This window comes from Coregonus clupeaformis, chromosome 26 (genome assembly GCF_020615455.1).
Source record: "Coregonus clupeaformis isolate EN_2021a chromosome 26, ASM2061545v1, whole genome shotgun sequence".
Taxonomy (NCBI): Eukaryota; Metazoa; Chordata; class Actinopteri; order Salmoniformes; family Salmonidae; genus Coregonus; species Coregonus clupeaformis.
This window is the reverse complement of record NC_059217.1, coordinates 1746027-1761847: the sequence shown is the minus strand read 5'-3', so window position 1 is coordinate 1761847 and position 15821 is coordinate 1746027. Positions and strand designations below refer to the sequence as shown.

Genomic DNA, 15821 nt, shown 5'->3' with positions numbered 1-15821 from the left:
TGAGAAAACATCTCAATTTAATCCATTTTAAATTCAGGCTGTAACACAACAAAATGTGGAAAAAGTCAAGGGGTGTGAATACTTTCTGACGTCAGATCCTTCTCTCCTTTCCTCTCCATCTCTTCTGCCACACTGGGACTAGTGGCCCTTTAAGTGACTGGGACCATACATTCCCAATCTGTCCCAGATCTTTATCGAATTACCGGCTGAATCATTTTCCCGCTGCCCTGAACTGACAAGCACATGATGTGCGCTTGATTGCCTTCACGCAGTGGGATTCAGAGAAAAAGTGCATTAGCAACTTCATTCATGTGGGCCTGAGTAGAGGGGACATTCTAGAAACAAGAGAACACGGCATGAACCTACTCTGTCTCTGCACCTCGGTTTCCATGGAGACTCCATGGGAGTGAGTGGGAGCTCTCTGTCTCTCTGATGAGTAGCAGACAGCCAGGGAGGGATTGAGTAAGAAAGAGAGGTGGGGGCAGAGGGAGGGAGCGATGGATGGAGAGAGCGATGGAGACAGACTATCGCTGCTGGCCTCAGTTTGAGGTAAACATCCCAGTGCAGCCCCAACAGTGAGAGATGATAGTCTGTTGTTTGAAAACAATAGGGTTCATTGTTACACTCTAAAATATTATGGGTTAAAAACAACCCAATATGGGTTATTAGGTAACCCAGCACTGGGTAAATATTGGACAGAACACACACTGGGTTATTTTGACCCAGCCAGTTGGGTTGCGTGAATAACCAAACATGTTGGGATATTGGGATAACCCAAACATGGGTTCATTTAACCATCAGTTGGGTTTTATTTACTTTAATGCTGGATTGACCCAGCAGCTGGGTCTTTTTTTAACGTAAACCTTAGGTTGTTTTCAGGAGGTGTGGCTTTTTGGGGGTGTGGCTTTCAGACAGTTATTTTTGGCCACCTTTGAGAGTAAATTTAATTAATCTTAATCATGTTAAGTTTGTACACTGCAAATAAAAAATGTCCTTCAACATTTTTGCGCTTTACATATTCTAATATAATATTTATAATATTGTTATTTCCATACTGTAACAAAGTGGTAATTATCCCAACATTGGGTTGTCCATAGGCTCTTAAGAAACTCATACACTTATGTACACCGCTTCCTCAAAGCTACAAAAATTTTAGTGTTCAACCTCAACATCTGATATGCAATATAACAGAACAGATCAACCGGAATTACATTTACTGTCACGAGTGTTCAAAAATAGCTATCTGAAAGCCACACCCCTACTAAGCCACACCTCCAGTCTTCTCATCAGACCCGCTGGGTCATATCTCAATAACCCAGCATCAACAACCCAACCTTGCTCTTTTTAAAGAAAACAACCCAACTAAGTGACCCAATACCTGCAACCCAGCAGTTTTGTCATCCAAACAACCCGGCATTTTTTAAAGTGTATGCACCCTTTGGATAAGTCTGAAGAAAGGATGGACAATTTACACCCAGCAGTACTCTGGATTGAAATCCTTGAAGACCGAACTTCAAAGACTTCAACAGCATCATGTGTATGTCTGGATACGTGCTGGGGTTTTCTTCTTCTGTTCCTCTACCATTTTACACAGGCATGGAGTGTGTTCTAAAAGGCACCCTATTGCCGACATAGTGCACTACTTTTGACAAGTAGTGCACTGTATAGGGAACAGGGTGCAATTTGGGACGTAGACATGGGCTTTGTGTTTATCTGTTAATACAAAAGCCATATTGACTTTTGGTCTTCTGAAGGTCGGCCGAGGCGGCACGATTCTGCAGGATTCTGGAAGCTTGCAGATGTAATATGAGGTTAAATGGTTCCAATTAGCAGAGCTGCTCTGCATAGTGCTGACTGGCAGATACTGAGCTTTTCCTCTCTGTTAGGCTACGTGGTGTTGCGTTGGGTAGAGTACTACACTAACAGTCTGCTTATATCTATGTATTAATCTCTTAATACAGGCCTTTTCCTTTACCGCTTCCCGTCCTGTCCTCCTCACTCTCCGCGGCTTCCTATTGACTACCATGATCTAGCCAAGCTATCTCGGCTAAATTGTATTGAAGTCATAGTTGTATTAATTTAAAACCTCCCCTGGTTGCTGATCATGCATCCTGGAGGTGCTCATAATAAGCCTGTTTAAATAGCAGCTCTGCTCTTCCTCTGCCATGAAGCATAAAGTCTGGCCACTCAACCCAGCTGCTGACGGAACCACGAGACGCTTTGATTTATCTAACCTTCAAAGGGATCTATGCTACCTTCATATTACCTTTGAACCTCCACAGACCTTTCAATGTATCTCAATAGGTCTGTTTCTTTGATGAAGCTTTGATGCCATTCCGATGAAGATCTAGCTAGCTATAGAGCACAGTGTTTGAAACAGGCTTGGTTGGCATCTTCAATTATTCTCTGGGTGCATCTGAAATACAGTGGCTTGCGAAAGTATTCACCCCCCTTGACATTTTTCCTATTTAGTTGCCTTACAACCTTTTTTGGGGGGTTTGTATCATTTGATTTACAAAACATGCCTACCACTTTGAAGATGCAAAATATTTTTTTCTGGTGAAACAAAAAGAAATAAGAAAAAAAAAACAGAAAACTTGAGTGTGCATAACTATTCACCTCCCCCAAAGTCAATACTTTGTAGAGCCACCTTTTGCAACAATTACAGCTGCAAGTCTCTTGGGGTATGTCTCTATAAGCTTGGCACATCTAGCCACTGGGATTTTTGCCCATTCTTCAAGGCAAAACTGCTCCAGCTCCTTCAAGTTGGATGGGTTCCGCTGGTGTACAGCAATCTTTAAGTCATACCACAGATTCTCAATTGGATTGAGGTCTGGCCTTTGACTAGGCCATTCCAAGATATTTAAATGTTTCAACCACTCGAGTGTTGTTTTAGCAGTATGCTTAGGGTCATTGTCCTGCTAGAAGGTGAACCTCCATCCCAGTCTCAAATCTCTGGAAGACTGAAACAGGTTTCCCTCAAGAATTTCCCTGTATTTATTCATTCCTTCAATTCTGACTAGTTTCCCAGTCCCTGCTGATGAAAAACATCCCCACAGCATGATGCTGCCACAACCATGATGATGGTGTTCTCGAGGTGATGAGAGGTGTTGGGTTTGCGCCAGACATAGCGTTTTCCTTGATGGCCAAAAAGCTCAATTTTAGTCTCATCTGACCAGAGTACCTTCTTCCATATGTTTGGGGAGTCTCCCACATGCCTTTTGGCGAACACCAAACGTGTTTGCTTATTTTTATTTTTTTCTGGCTACTCTTCCGTAAAGCCCAGCTCTGTGGAGTGTACGGCTTAAAGTGGTCCTATGGACAGATACTCCAATCTCCGCTGTGGAGCTTTGCAGCTCCTTCAGGGTTATCTTTGGTCTCTTTGTTGCTTCTCTGATTAATGCCCTCCTTGCCTGGTCCATGAGTTTTGGTGGGCGGCCCTCTCTTGGCAGGTTTGTTGTGGTGCCATATTCTTTCCATTTTTTAATAATGGATTTAATGGTGCTCCGTGGGATGTTCAAATTTTCTGATATTTATTTATAAACCAACCCTGATCTGTACTTCTCCACAACTTTGTCCCTGACCTGTTTGGAGAGCTCCTTGGTCTTCCTGGTGTCACTTGCTTGGTGGTGCCCCTTGCTTAGTGGTGTTGCAGACTCTGGGGCCTGTCAGAACAGGTGCATATATACTGAGATCATGTGGCACTTAGATTGCATACAGGTGGACTTTATTTAACTAATTATGTGGCTTCTGAAGGTAATTGGTTGCACCAGATCTTATTTAGGGTCTTCATAGCAAAGGGGGTGAATACATATGCACGCACCACTTTTCCGTTATTTATTTTTTAGAATTTTTTGAAACAAGTTATTTTTTTCATTTCACTTCAACAATTTGGACTATTTTGTGTATGTCCATTACATGAAATCCAAATAAAAATCAATTTAAATTACAGGTTGTATTGCAACAAAATAGGAAAAACGCCAAGGGGGATGAATACTTTTGCAAGCACTGTACGGTGCCATTTCGGGCACAGGTTTAAGCCTAGCTGTAACCCTCCGTCAGAGCTGAAGCTTAACTTGTTACCTACGCTAAATTGTTACGTAACCTCTGTTACCTGTTATCCTCTTCCCGCAGTGCCCGGAGCCCCTCCCAGGAAGGTGGAGGCTGATGCCCTGAACTCCACAGCCCTGAGGGTGACGTGGAAGCCTCCTCTCCAGGTGAAACAGCACGGGCAGATCAGGGGGTACCAGGTGGTCTACTCACGACTGGAGAATGGAGAGCCACGAGGCCAGCCCAACATCAAGGACGTCTCCCTACCTGAGGCACAGGTACTGTCCCAGTGCCACTGCCACAATGTCCCAGTCAGACCTGGGTTTCAATTGGTATTTGAAATATTTCTAATACTTTAACTGCAAAACAAATTAATACATAAGCTGTGCTTGATTGAGCTTGCCTGCCCATTTGGCACTCCAGGAAGGCTCAAGCAAACGCTCAAAGAACCCAGATCTCTCAAACTCTCAAAGAGCCCTCCCATTTACCTCACACAGTTTTCAGTCACTCATGGTGGATAACTGGGGGAGAAGGAGTTTGTTCAGTAGGTAATGATCGTTACTCTTTGTGGTCAGGTAATCACTATGATTAGTTAATTAGTCACTCCTCTTAACGTGATTGAAAAGGTTCTGTGTATTTCCTGTGTATGTCCTTTGTGTATGTGCCTTTAAAAAGCACAGTGAACAAATCCCCCGGATTTGGGCGGTGATGAAAGTACAAAAATTACAGTGTTCAGTCTCTAGCTATGCTGATGATGAAAATGTATTTGGTGATTTTATATTTAGATATAAATGCTGTGTGGCCTGCCTTTTATGTAGATGAGAAGGTAAACTCACTGCCTTGTTATTCCAGGAAAATTATTGTATTTCATATTGTTGCTGTGTTTTTCACCCTCTTGTTGTTGTAATCGTAAATGAGGAATATGAAAAAGCATAGATTTAATCCTGATTAGGAATGCTCACACACACGGACACACCTCTCTCTCTCTCTCTCTCTCTCTCTCTCTCTCTCTCTCTCTCTCTCTCTCTCTCTCTCTCGCTCTCCCTCTCGTTGTATTAGGAATGCTTATAAGAGGATCTCTAGTCATATTAGGAGCTTGTGAGAGCATGCCTTCCTTCTCTCTGAAGCACACAGTGTCAAGTCCTCCTCCAGTTCCCAGCTTGTCAGTGCTAGCACGCTATGCCATTCTCCTCAAATAACTGCAGACAAGCCTAGCTGACATGGTAGGTATAGAGGTGTGATGATATGTACAACGAGACGATTCACCAGATACCATGTCTGATTCTGATGCTGCGTCACAGCGGTTCGTTCAGGCAGAGTTATTATCCACATCACTGACATTTCTGTTGATGTGCCGTGAATATATTTTGTCTCTGAACCTTACACTTTAACAAATATTTTGCCATAAAGCTGTAATGCTGTACCAAATGGCACCCTATTCCCTACATAGTGCACTACGTTTGACCAGAGCCCTATGACCCTTACACATGTGGGAAATCACATTCTAAATTAGAATTGATCATCCCTAGCATCCCTAGCATGTTGACCTCACCATTCCTTTTACTTCACAGTGAAATTGGGAGATCAGGCTGGTTCCACCACATTACTGTTGACCAACCATTTTGCCATGACCTTGCTATCAGACAGCCACCCAAAATACAATTTCTTAAATCCCTGTTTTCTTGATGGCTGCTGTATCTGGTCTCTGTGATGCACCACTCCTTCACCAGACACAGACACACACACACACACACTGCACCACTTCTTGGCCAAGCTGAAAGGTCATGTACACATACGGTGTGAGGGCCGATTGTTCCAGTCATTTCACATTGTTCTTTCTTTTCTCTCTCCCGGAGATACGTCTCACCTCCGATTTCCTTCATGAGGTACATTCCTGTCTTATCTGGGCAAGGAGCAGGGCTTGATAAAGTCCTCTGCTTCTGCATCCCCCTACCACATTTATGACACATAGATACAGGCAATGACACACACACACACACATACACACACACACACACAAGCATGTACGCATGCACACACATGGATGTGCACACACACACGTGCGTACACACAGTCATACACACACACACAAACACACAACTCACCCTGTGAGTGAATGTGCTTTTCAGGAAACTGTCTTGAATATTATATATTTTTGTGGGGGACACCACACTCTACAAAGCAAGTCCCGCAGGCTCAAGTTTTATCTTATCTTGATTATTGTCCAGTCATATGGTCAAGTGTTGCAAAGAAGGACCTAGTTAAGCTGCAGCTGGCCCAGAACTGAGCCGCACGTTTTGCGCTTCATTGTAATCAGAGGGCTAATATCAATACTATGCATGCCAGTCTCTCTTGGCTAAGAGTTAAGGAAAGACTTACTGCATAATTTCTTGTTTTTATAAGAAACATTAATATGTAGGAAATTCCAAATTATTTGCATAGTCAACTTACACATAGCACTACACACACACTTACCCCACCAGACATGCCACCAGGGGTATTTTCACAGTCGCCAGGTCCAGAACAAATTTAAGAAAGTGTACAGTATTATATAGACCCGTGTTTGCATGGAACTCCTTTCCATCTCATATAGTGCAAGTGAACAAAAAACAAATAAAGCAACACCTCACGGCACAACGCCTCTCCCCCATGTGACCAGTTTTTTGTATGTGTGTCATGTGTTACTGATAGATGCGCACACACACACGCACACTACATGTGAAATGTTTTAAATGTACTGAATGTAAATTGTAAAGTATTTTGTCTGTAATGTATTTTGCGTTATGTGTCGGATCCAATAAGACTGGCTATCGCCATTGGCGTTGGCTAATGGGGATCCTAATAAAAAAATACAATCTGTGATACATTTACATTCTCCCCCTGGCGTAATTCACAAAATTGACGTGTCTCTACACGTACAGTGTGGAGCAACACACACACACACACGTACGCAAACATCCACGCATACACACACACTCACACACACACACACACGTACGCAAACATCCACGCATACACACTCACACACACACACACAGTTTTTTCCTCCTACCTTCCTTCATAGAGTTTTGTCTGTTTTTATTTCTAATGTTTCTCATTAAATGTATCTTGCCAAGCCAGTGGAGTGTTTTCATATTAGAATCAATAAATAGTCTGCACTGCAGTAGTTTCCTTTGTCCTCTGCATTGGAATCTATTCTGCCATGCATGCATATGGCCTTATTTGGTTGAATCTTTCTACTGTGTGTTTGGATCTCTGTCGTATACAACACACACACACACACACACACACACACTCTGTGTTGTTGGATCTCTCTCGGTCTGTTGTATACACATCACACACTTTTCTGGGATGGATTGATTCCGTCCCTGGTGCGGTGCTGAATCACTTTAAGTGAGCTGTTTTGCCAGGCTCAGATCTTTATGCCAGGGAGAGCTCCTCATACCACGGCAGCTAGCTGTGCTGTGCCCATATTTATGGCACCCGCGTCCTTGTCAGCCCCCTGAAAAACAGGCTCTCTGGCTCCTGCTACTGATGAAGTCTGGGGACTAGATCTGTTAGAAAGAGGCCATAACCACTCCCCTTGGTCGCTTATACAATGTTACACACCCAAGGACAGAGAGAAGCTTGTTGCAGAGAAACATATTAGCAAGACTAGAAGCTGTAATCACTATAGACCTACCAATCAATGGCATAGAGAGCGAGAACAGCATTTTAGTGATAGAGAACCTAACACATTAGCCAGACTATAAGCTGTTATCACTATACAAAAAGGTGTTATCTTGAACCTAAAAGGGTTCTTCGGCTGTCCCCATAGGATAACCCTTTGAAGAAACCTTTTTGGTTCCAGCTACATGGAACCCAAAAGGGTTCTACCTGGAACCCAAAAGGGTTCTACCTGAAACTGAAAAGGGTTCTACCTGGAACCAAAAATATTTCTCCTATGTGGACAGCCAAAGAACCCTTTTGGAACCCTTTTTTCTAAGAGCGTAGGCCTAGTAGTGTGTTGTTTTTCAGTTGAAGGAAGCTTTTAAAATCCCTTAGCAGTTTTACTGTGGCTGTGGATCGTCTCTATAGAAGAGCAATCAAGCTTGGACTACTGCTCTCTTTGTCACGCTTATGACAAAATCCTTAATGACAGGGTAAATTCCACCATATCAAATTATTGGCCGTGGAGGTTAGAGACACTGAGGAACATAAAGGCTTAATTGCCTGCCAACTCCCTGCCCTGTGCTTTACGACGCTTTTACCATTTTTGTTTATACCTGACTCTCTCCTTCTGTATCTCTATCTTCCTCTCTGTCTTTCTCTCTCCTTCTCTTTTTCTCTCTGTCTCTCTCTCTTTCTCTCTGCTCGTGAACAAACAGAGTGTTGTTTTTCCACAAGCTGGTTGTTTTGAGGATTGAAGTCAGGCTTATTTTTGGACACCTGGATTGCAAGGTTTGATGGCTGTGAAGCGGAAAGCTTGTCTGATCAGATAAGACGGTCCTAATCTATCAAATGCTGATCTGTGTCTCCTGGAGCCCGGGAAAACGTATGCTTCAGCAGAGACTGGTCACTGAGAGAAGCGGGGGGGAGGAGAGGGAGAGAGAGAGAGAGAGAGAGAGAGAGAGAGAGAGAGAGAGAGAGAGAGAGAGAGAGAGAGAGAGAGAGAGAGAGAGAGAGAGAGAGAGAGAGAGAGAGAGAGAGAGAGAGAGAGAGAGAGAGAGAGAGAGAGAGAGAGAGAGAGAGAGAGAGAGAGAGAGAGAGAGAGAGAGAGAGAGAGAGAGAGAGAGAGAGACAGAGAGAGAGAGAGAGAGAGAGACAGAGAGACAGAGGTGTCCGTGAGCATTCCTAATCAGGATTAAATCTATGCTTTTTCATATTCCTCATTTACGATTACTACAACAAGAGGGTGAAAAAGAGTGTGTGGTAAGGAGTGATTACCTATAAACAAGGGCAGCCTTGGTGCTTGAAGCCCACACTCTGGCAAATATTTACTGCGGAGAGAAAAGAGGAGAGAAGGGCTCTCTCTCTCTCTTTGGTTGCCTTCACAGTGCACATTGTAACTTCACAAATGGCAGTACACACATTCTCTTTGACAAATAGCTACCACTTGAAGGTCCCAGTTGTGTACGTTGTTAGTTGTTAGTGTCTTCTACATGAGTGTAGCCAGCAGATATTTTCCAAACACTTCAGTTGAAAGCTATAGTGCTGCTTGTTAACAGTAGCACAGTTGCTTCTAACAACTAGATAGTCTTCTCTCCTTCCATGTAACATATATCCCTTAGGTACTTCCTTAGTCATGTTCAAGGAGAGCAACCAGGCATGCTTCAATATGTTTCAGGCAGGCAGCAATGTGTGAAACTAACTGCAGCAAGACATATACTGCCTACTGCCATGCATGACCATAGAGATGTATTAAAGCTCCCTGAGCGACCGACCGACCGCCACAAAACTAAATGTTCCGAAAAGGATTGTAGTGGTTACGCTGCTAAAGCACAGGTAATGGGACACACTTCATTAAAAGAGAGATGGACAGATGGAGAGGGGGGAGGGAGGGAGAATGGGAGAGTGTGAGAGAGAGAGAGGGAGAGAGGGGGGGAGGGAGAGAGAGAGAGAGAGAGAGAGAGAGAGAGAGAGAGAGAGAGAGAGAGAGAGAGAGAGAGAGAGAGAGAGAGAGAGAGAGAGAGAGAGAGAGAGAGAGAGAGAGAGAGAGAGAGAGAGAGAGAGAGAGAGAGAGAGAGAGAGAGAGAGAGAGAGAGAGAGAGAGAGAGATAGAGAGAGGGGGGAGAGAGAGAGAGAGAGAGGGAGAGAGAGAGAGGGAGAGGGAGAGGGAGAGGGAGAGGGAGAGGGAGAGAGAGAGAGAGAGAGAGAGAGAGAGAGAGAGAGAGAGAGAGAGAGAGAGAGAGAGAGAGAGAGAGAGAGAGAGAGAGAGAGAGAGAGAGAGAGAGAGAGGGAGAGGGAGAGGGAGAGGGAGAGAGAGAGAGCTCTCCACGTAGTGGAAATGACACAAATTAATAGAGAGAGAGGTGTTGCACTCACTGTGTTATAAGTGTCTACTACTTAAAATGATGTTTTCAGCTGAGGTCTTTAGTTCTCTGTTGGAAAAGCAGGCACTAGACAGTCTGCTGTTGTCTCTATTATAAAATAGAAAGGATTTGTATCCTCTAGCTGTTAGCCCATACTGTTAGAATTTATTTTGTATTCAGTGTCAGACCTGTTTTACAAGGAATGATGAAATAAAGAAAAGTACAACATTGAGAGAAGGGAGTTTTTCCATGTATTCTGGTAGACCTTTGCACCCTAATGCTTGTCTCTGGGTTGCTGTGCTGAAAGTTTCTCTCTGTTGCTGCGGTCTGTGAATTATTGGCTCCTTTAGCAACATCTACCAAGATAATTCATCCTGACAGAGCATCTCTGAGGCTTTTTCTTTCAAAGTTGCAGGTCCATTATTATATTCTGATAGAGCAACTTGGCAAATATAACAAGGCAATTAGAAATGCCAGATGGGCTAATTTTCCTAAATTGATAACTAATAATCAGAATAATTTGAGAGTGCTCTTCTCGACCATTGATGGCCTGATAAATCCTACCCCCGCAAACCTATGTGAACTTTCCTCCACATCTAAATGTGATGCATTTGTGCCATATTTCAGAGATAAGATAACCAACATTAGGCTTGGTATCAGGCAAGCAAGACCTGATGAGAAGTTTAATTATATGTGCGCTAGTCTACCACGCAAAGGCACTATGGATTTATTTTCCCTGGTTGACACAGACATGCTCAGGAAAGTGATATCACAACTTAAGCCTTCTACCTGCCTTCTCGATCCTATCCCCTCCACCTTCTTCAAAACAGTTTTTAATTGCATATCTGAAAAAGTGCAAGCTATTGGTAATCACTCCCTGTTCACAGGCACTTTCCCCACTGCACTAAAAGCTGCTATTGTGAAACCCCTTCTGAAGAAAAGTAATCTAGATTCTTCAGCCCTTTGCAATTTTTCGGCCAATCTCCAACCATTCATTCTTAAGCAAAATTCTGGAGAAATTGGTTTTCAAACAGCTAAATGATTTTTGAAGTGCCAACTTAGTTAAAGTGGTAAATGGTGTTAGAGCCAACACAAATGCCAAACAGCTCTCTGTCCTTTTAAGTGCTGCATTCGACCATGACGTTCTTCTGGACAGACTGGAGAGGTGGGTTGGACTCTCTAGTCCAGTTCTAAATTGGTTTAGGACCTATTTAACTTGTCGATAGTTTTTTATCACCCTTGGTGAACATACAGTAACTCAGATAAAATACATATCACATGTGGCGTTCCACAAGGTTCGATTTTGGGTCTGGTACTGTTCAGTTTATTGTTCAGTGTTCTATCTAAAACTAAAGCACAGGCAGACCAGTGGCTCCTTATAGCTTTACAGTACTTATAGTCACTCCAAAAGGAATAAGGTACTAAATGCCACTTAGTCTATGCGATCCCTGCGGGAATTGAACCTATGACCTTGGAGTTAGAGGACCTCTGGTAACAGCAAATTGAAAGGTCTAGTTTCTTATTCATGGAACTGTACAGCAAGGCAGAGTAGATTATCGCTGTAGTGTTGTCCAGAGTCCTGCAGTCCAGTAGCGTTGACCTTTCTGGTGTCAGTGAGTGTGTGGCTCAAGCAGTGGAATACCTTTTGACCTGCACTGTGTGACACATACTGCATGAACAATGCCCAGTCAGAGGATGCATCCCAAATGGCACCCTATTCCCTATATAGTACACAACTTTTGACCAGATCCCTATATGACCTGGTCAAAAGTAGTGCACTATATAAGGGATAGGGTGCCATTTGGGACACCTCCTCAGTCAGACATCCACTCACAAATACATAGTCTATTAGTCTTGGAGCACTCTGTGGTACTCTGTGTACCATTCAGGGCTTCCAGTTCTGCTCACTAACTAATTTCACACAGGGTCAAACAGGCTAAAGTGACTTTGACATGTTCAATTTGGCCCTAAGGGCTTCTGTGACTGGCCGCTACTCCAAGGCTCCAGTCGTATAGAGTTCAGACCCGCCTACACTCTTCACCTCCCCACCTCCTTTAAAAACTATAGTCAAGACTCACAAAATGTTCTATCAAAGAGCTTTTCCACTCAATTCCACTCAAATTAAGCGAAATGCACTCTCTTTTCTCATGGTTCACTGTGTAAGGACAATGTGTCAATCTTTTACCTGACCCTTTCCCTTCTCTCATCTTCGGGTTATTGACTTTGTTGTCAAGTGTTTTTATGGGTTCTGGAGATAAACATTTGTGTTGTGTGATGGAATAGCCTCCGGCTAAGTCATTTCTGTTTCGGGAGTACTCTGAACTCTGAAGTTTTTCACATTACATACAGTATAATGCCTCAGAATGTCAGTAGCTCTATCTGAGGATGTTGCCAAACGTGTTTTTAAAATGGCACTTTAGTTTCTGGAATAAGATTATCCCATTCTATAGTTTTTCTTTCAGCAACTGAGACTGCTACTAAGGAAATAGTGTATGATCACAAGTTACAAATGGGAGATAATACGATTATGGCTAGCTATGAACACACACAACTCCAGCCAGAATCCTTCCTAGTGAAGGAACACAGCAGTTACTTTATGAAACAGAGAGACAGTTCCTCAGACTATTTTTATTTTGCTTAGTGTTTACTATGCTATGATGATGCATCTTTCCTTGATTTAGTGCACAACGTGCACTTCCAATAGGGGACTAGACTACATAGTTGATTCTCAGCTCACTGTCCCCAGCCCTGCAGCCCCAGTACGCCCGCCCTGCAGCCCTTGTTTATGATAAAGCTATTTTTTAAGAAGCCCCTTTATCTTTTATTTTCCTTTAGTCAGCAAGGTCGTGGAGTGGAATACAAATCCCCTGTGTCTCTGAATCAATTCTGCTGTGGCACCTGCTACGTGTCGTGGGTTTCAGTGGAGAGAGAGAGAGAGAGAGAGAGAGAGAGAGACCAAGTTGGATCTCTATCAGCCATTAATGCCTTTACTCAGAGGAGAAATAGCCTCTACTGGCTAGGTCTGGCCTGGGAAGTGTGGGGAGGGAGGGATGGACAGGGCAAGCTTGGGGGGGGCTGGGGGGCGGCTGGAGCCTGAAGGTAGAGTTTAAGGGGCTCTAGCCAGCTTTATTTGAAAGGGAAGTGTGAATGAATGGAATAGGTGGTGCAGGTACCTCACAGCGAAGGAGAACAATTTAATCCCCAGACTGGCTGCTGAATAAGCAAAAGGGCTCTAACCTCTGAAGGTGAAACGTAATCTCAACTCAATGACAGACACATTACAGCAGCACAGGAGAGGGTCTTGAGCTCTCTACTTCTCTCTCAGTGAGACTCTCCCACTCATGCATGCGCGCATACACACACATGACTGGAAGCTGCATGGTGGAAGTGTTCTGTGATGTATAAGGCAGGAAGCTGAGAGGTTGAGTATGTGTTGTGTTGTGCTATGGAGTATTGAGTATGAAATAGATTGAAGTGACAAAAGGAGTAAATAGGAGGAAGAAGCACAGAGCAGACAAAGAACGCAATGAATCTCCTTCTCTACCTCTCTCTATTGTCTTTGTAATCTACTGCCCTCTAGTTCTCATACCAACTCTGCTAGTATATTAGAGATCTGAGATGTAATATCATGGGGGTTGTATCCTTAGAAGCCTCTCTCTCTCTCTCTCTCTCTCTCGCTCTCTCTCTCTCTCTCTCTCTCTCTCTCTGTCTCTCTCGCTCTCTGTTTCTCTCTCTCTCTCCTTTTTATTTCTTTCTACATGATGAGAGCTTGTTATCATCAGCCCATTGAAGACCCAGTTAGACTCCAATAATGCATGCATGTTATTTCCATACCCGATTTAAGAATTAGCAGCGTGCTCAGCTCAGCTCAGAGGCAGTGTTTTCTTGTTATTGCCAATCTTCCTTTTTGTTTTAGCTCATATCATATCATGCTGGCTTTGATGTCAACCTGTTTTAGTATTGGCCATCTGAAATATATTTTTTAAAAGGCTTCAATTCTACCAATGGAATAACAAGGCAGTTGTTTTGAGTTTCAAAACCAGGCCACCTTTTAAGAGTTATGCATTTGTTTTCTCAAGGGTTGGGATACATATTGACATGTTTTCAGACACAGTAAATGTTTGCAGGAGGTTGGAAGGACGTTGCAGGTAAGTTGGCAGTGTTTTCCAGGCTAAAGCAGAAGACTAACATTGTGTTTTAATAATTGCCTTACTCTGATCGATAAACCCACACAGTAGGTGCAGCAGCAGGGGAATCCCACCAACACAGATTCCCCCTTAGGACTTGAGCTGTGCTGCAGTGCTCACTAGGTGGCGCTGTGGAGAGCAACCACCCTCCTTCCACCCATCTACCTGTATCCATTACTGCATGTTAACCCTTTGCCTCCCCCATCTAGCTTCCTCTCCCTCTCTATCAGTCACTAATTACCTGAACAGACAGATTGAGCATGCCACTGTTGCAGTGCCTGTAGTTTAGCCTATGGCCCTTTTCCTATCTACAGAGAAAAAAAAGTTCAATCTTTTTTTTGGTTCTATCTGTGCTGTTCTGTGTTTGACCTCCTCTCTCCCTCCCTTCTGTCTGCTCCCTATCATTAGTGGAACGTTGAGGATTCGACGGACGATGTGAGTAGGAGAAGTGTGTAGTGTGTGCTGGGTGCGGTGCAGTCAGTGGGGGCCGTTGGGAGTGCCCTCTGTTCTCTATCCTCTCCGAATCCCTCTCTCTCTCCATCTCTCTGTCTATCTGGGGACTAACACTCTCTCCTTCCCTTTACCTCAAGCAGTTAGACTAGGAGCGGTTAACTGTAGAATTGAAAGAGATAGACAGGGAAGTATCTCTTGCCAGACTCGTCATAGCGTCTGTGGAAAGAGACTAGGGAGCAAGTCGTTTGAAATTGACAATTTCCACCCTGTTCTGTCCTTTATATAACTGGATGAAGTAGCTCTTCTTCCTGAAAATGCCATGTAATACTGTGATATTAGAGGCATAACCTACACATGACCTTAACTGAGCATATTTACAATGCTATATTCCTCATCTCACAGGTATTTACAAGTCCTCTAGCCAGAGCCTAGTCCAATTCCCTCCACTCCATTCTCCATACCTCTTTTTTCCTAGGCCTTTTTCTCCTCTCTATTTCTACTCTCTATTTTCTCTATCTATCTGTATCTCTCTGCATTCTCTTTCTATCTAGACCTTCATATACACATACAGTGGGGAGAACAAGTATTTGATACACTGCCGATTTTGCAGGTTTTCCTACTTACAAATCATGTAGAGGTCTGTAATTTTTATCATAGGTACACTTCAACTGTGAGAGACGGAATCTAAAACAAAAATCCAGAAAATCACATTGTATGATTTTTAAGTAATTAATTTGCATTTTATTGCATGACAAGTATTTGATCACCTACCAACCAGTAAGAATTCCGGCTCTCACAGACCTGTTAGTTTTTCTTTAAGAAGCCCTCCTGTTCTCCACTCATTACCTGTATTAACTGCACCTGTTTGAACTCGTTACCTGTATAAAAGACACCTGTCCACACACTCAATCAAACAGACTCCAACCTCTCCACAATGGCCAAGACCAGAGAGCTGTGTAAGGACATCAGGGATAAAATTGTAGACCTGCACAAGGCTGGGATGGGCTACAGGACAATAGGCAAGCAGCTTGGTGAGAAGGCAACAACTGTTGGCGCAATTATTAGAAAATGGAAGAAGTTCAAGATGACGGTCAATCACCCTCGGTCTGGGGCTCCATGC

General features: G+C 43.4%; 1 protein-coding gene across 9 annotated transcripts in view; it reads left to right on the top strand.

Moving 5' to 3' along the window:
• LOC121540500 (receptor-type tyrosine-protein phosphatase F) overlaps positions 1-15821 on the top strand; it is a 422639-nt gene that overhangs the window by 323230 nt on the left and 83588 nt on the right. For 5 of the 9 annotated variants that reach the window (XM_041849426.2, XM_041849420.2, XM_041849424.2 and 2 more), the window contains 2 exons: positions 4135-4328; positions 14657-14683. In XM_041849426.2, coding sequence (XP_041705360.1) covers positions 4135-4328; positions 14657-14683 — 221 coding nt within the window. The remainder of the gene's footprint in view (positions 1-4134; positions 4329-14656; positions 14684-15821) is intronic. The other 4 variants (XM_041849427.2, XM_041849428.2, XM_041849423.2 and 1 more) reach the window with 1 other exon arrangement.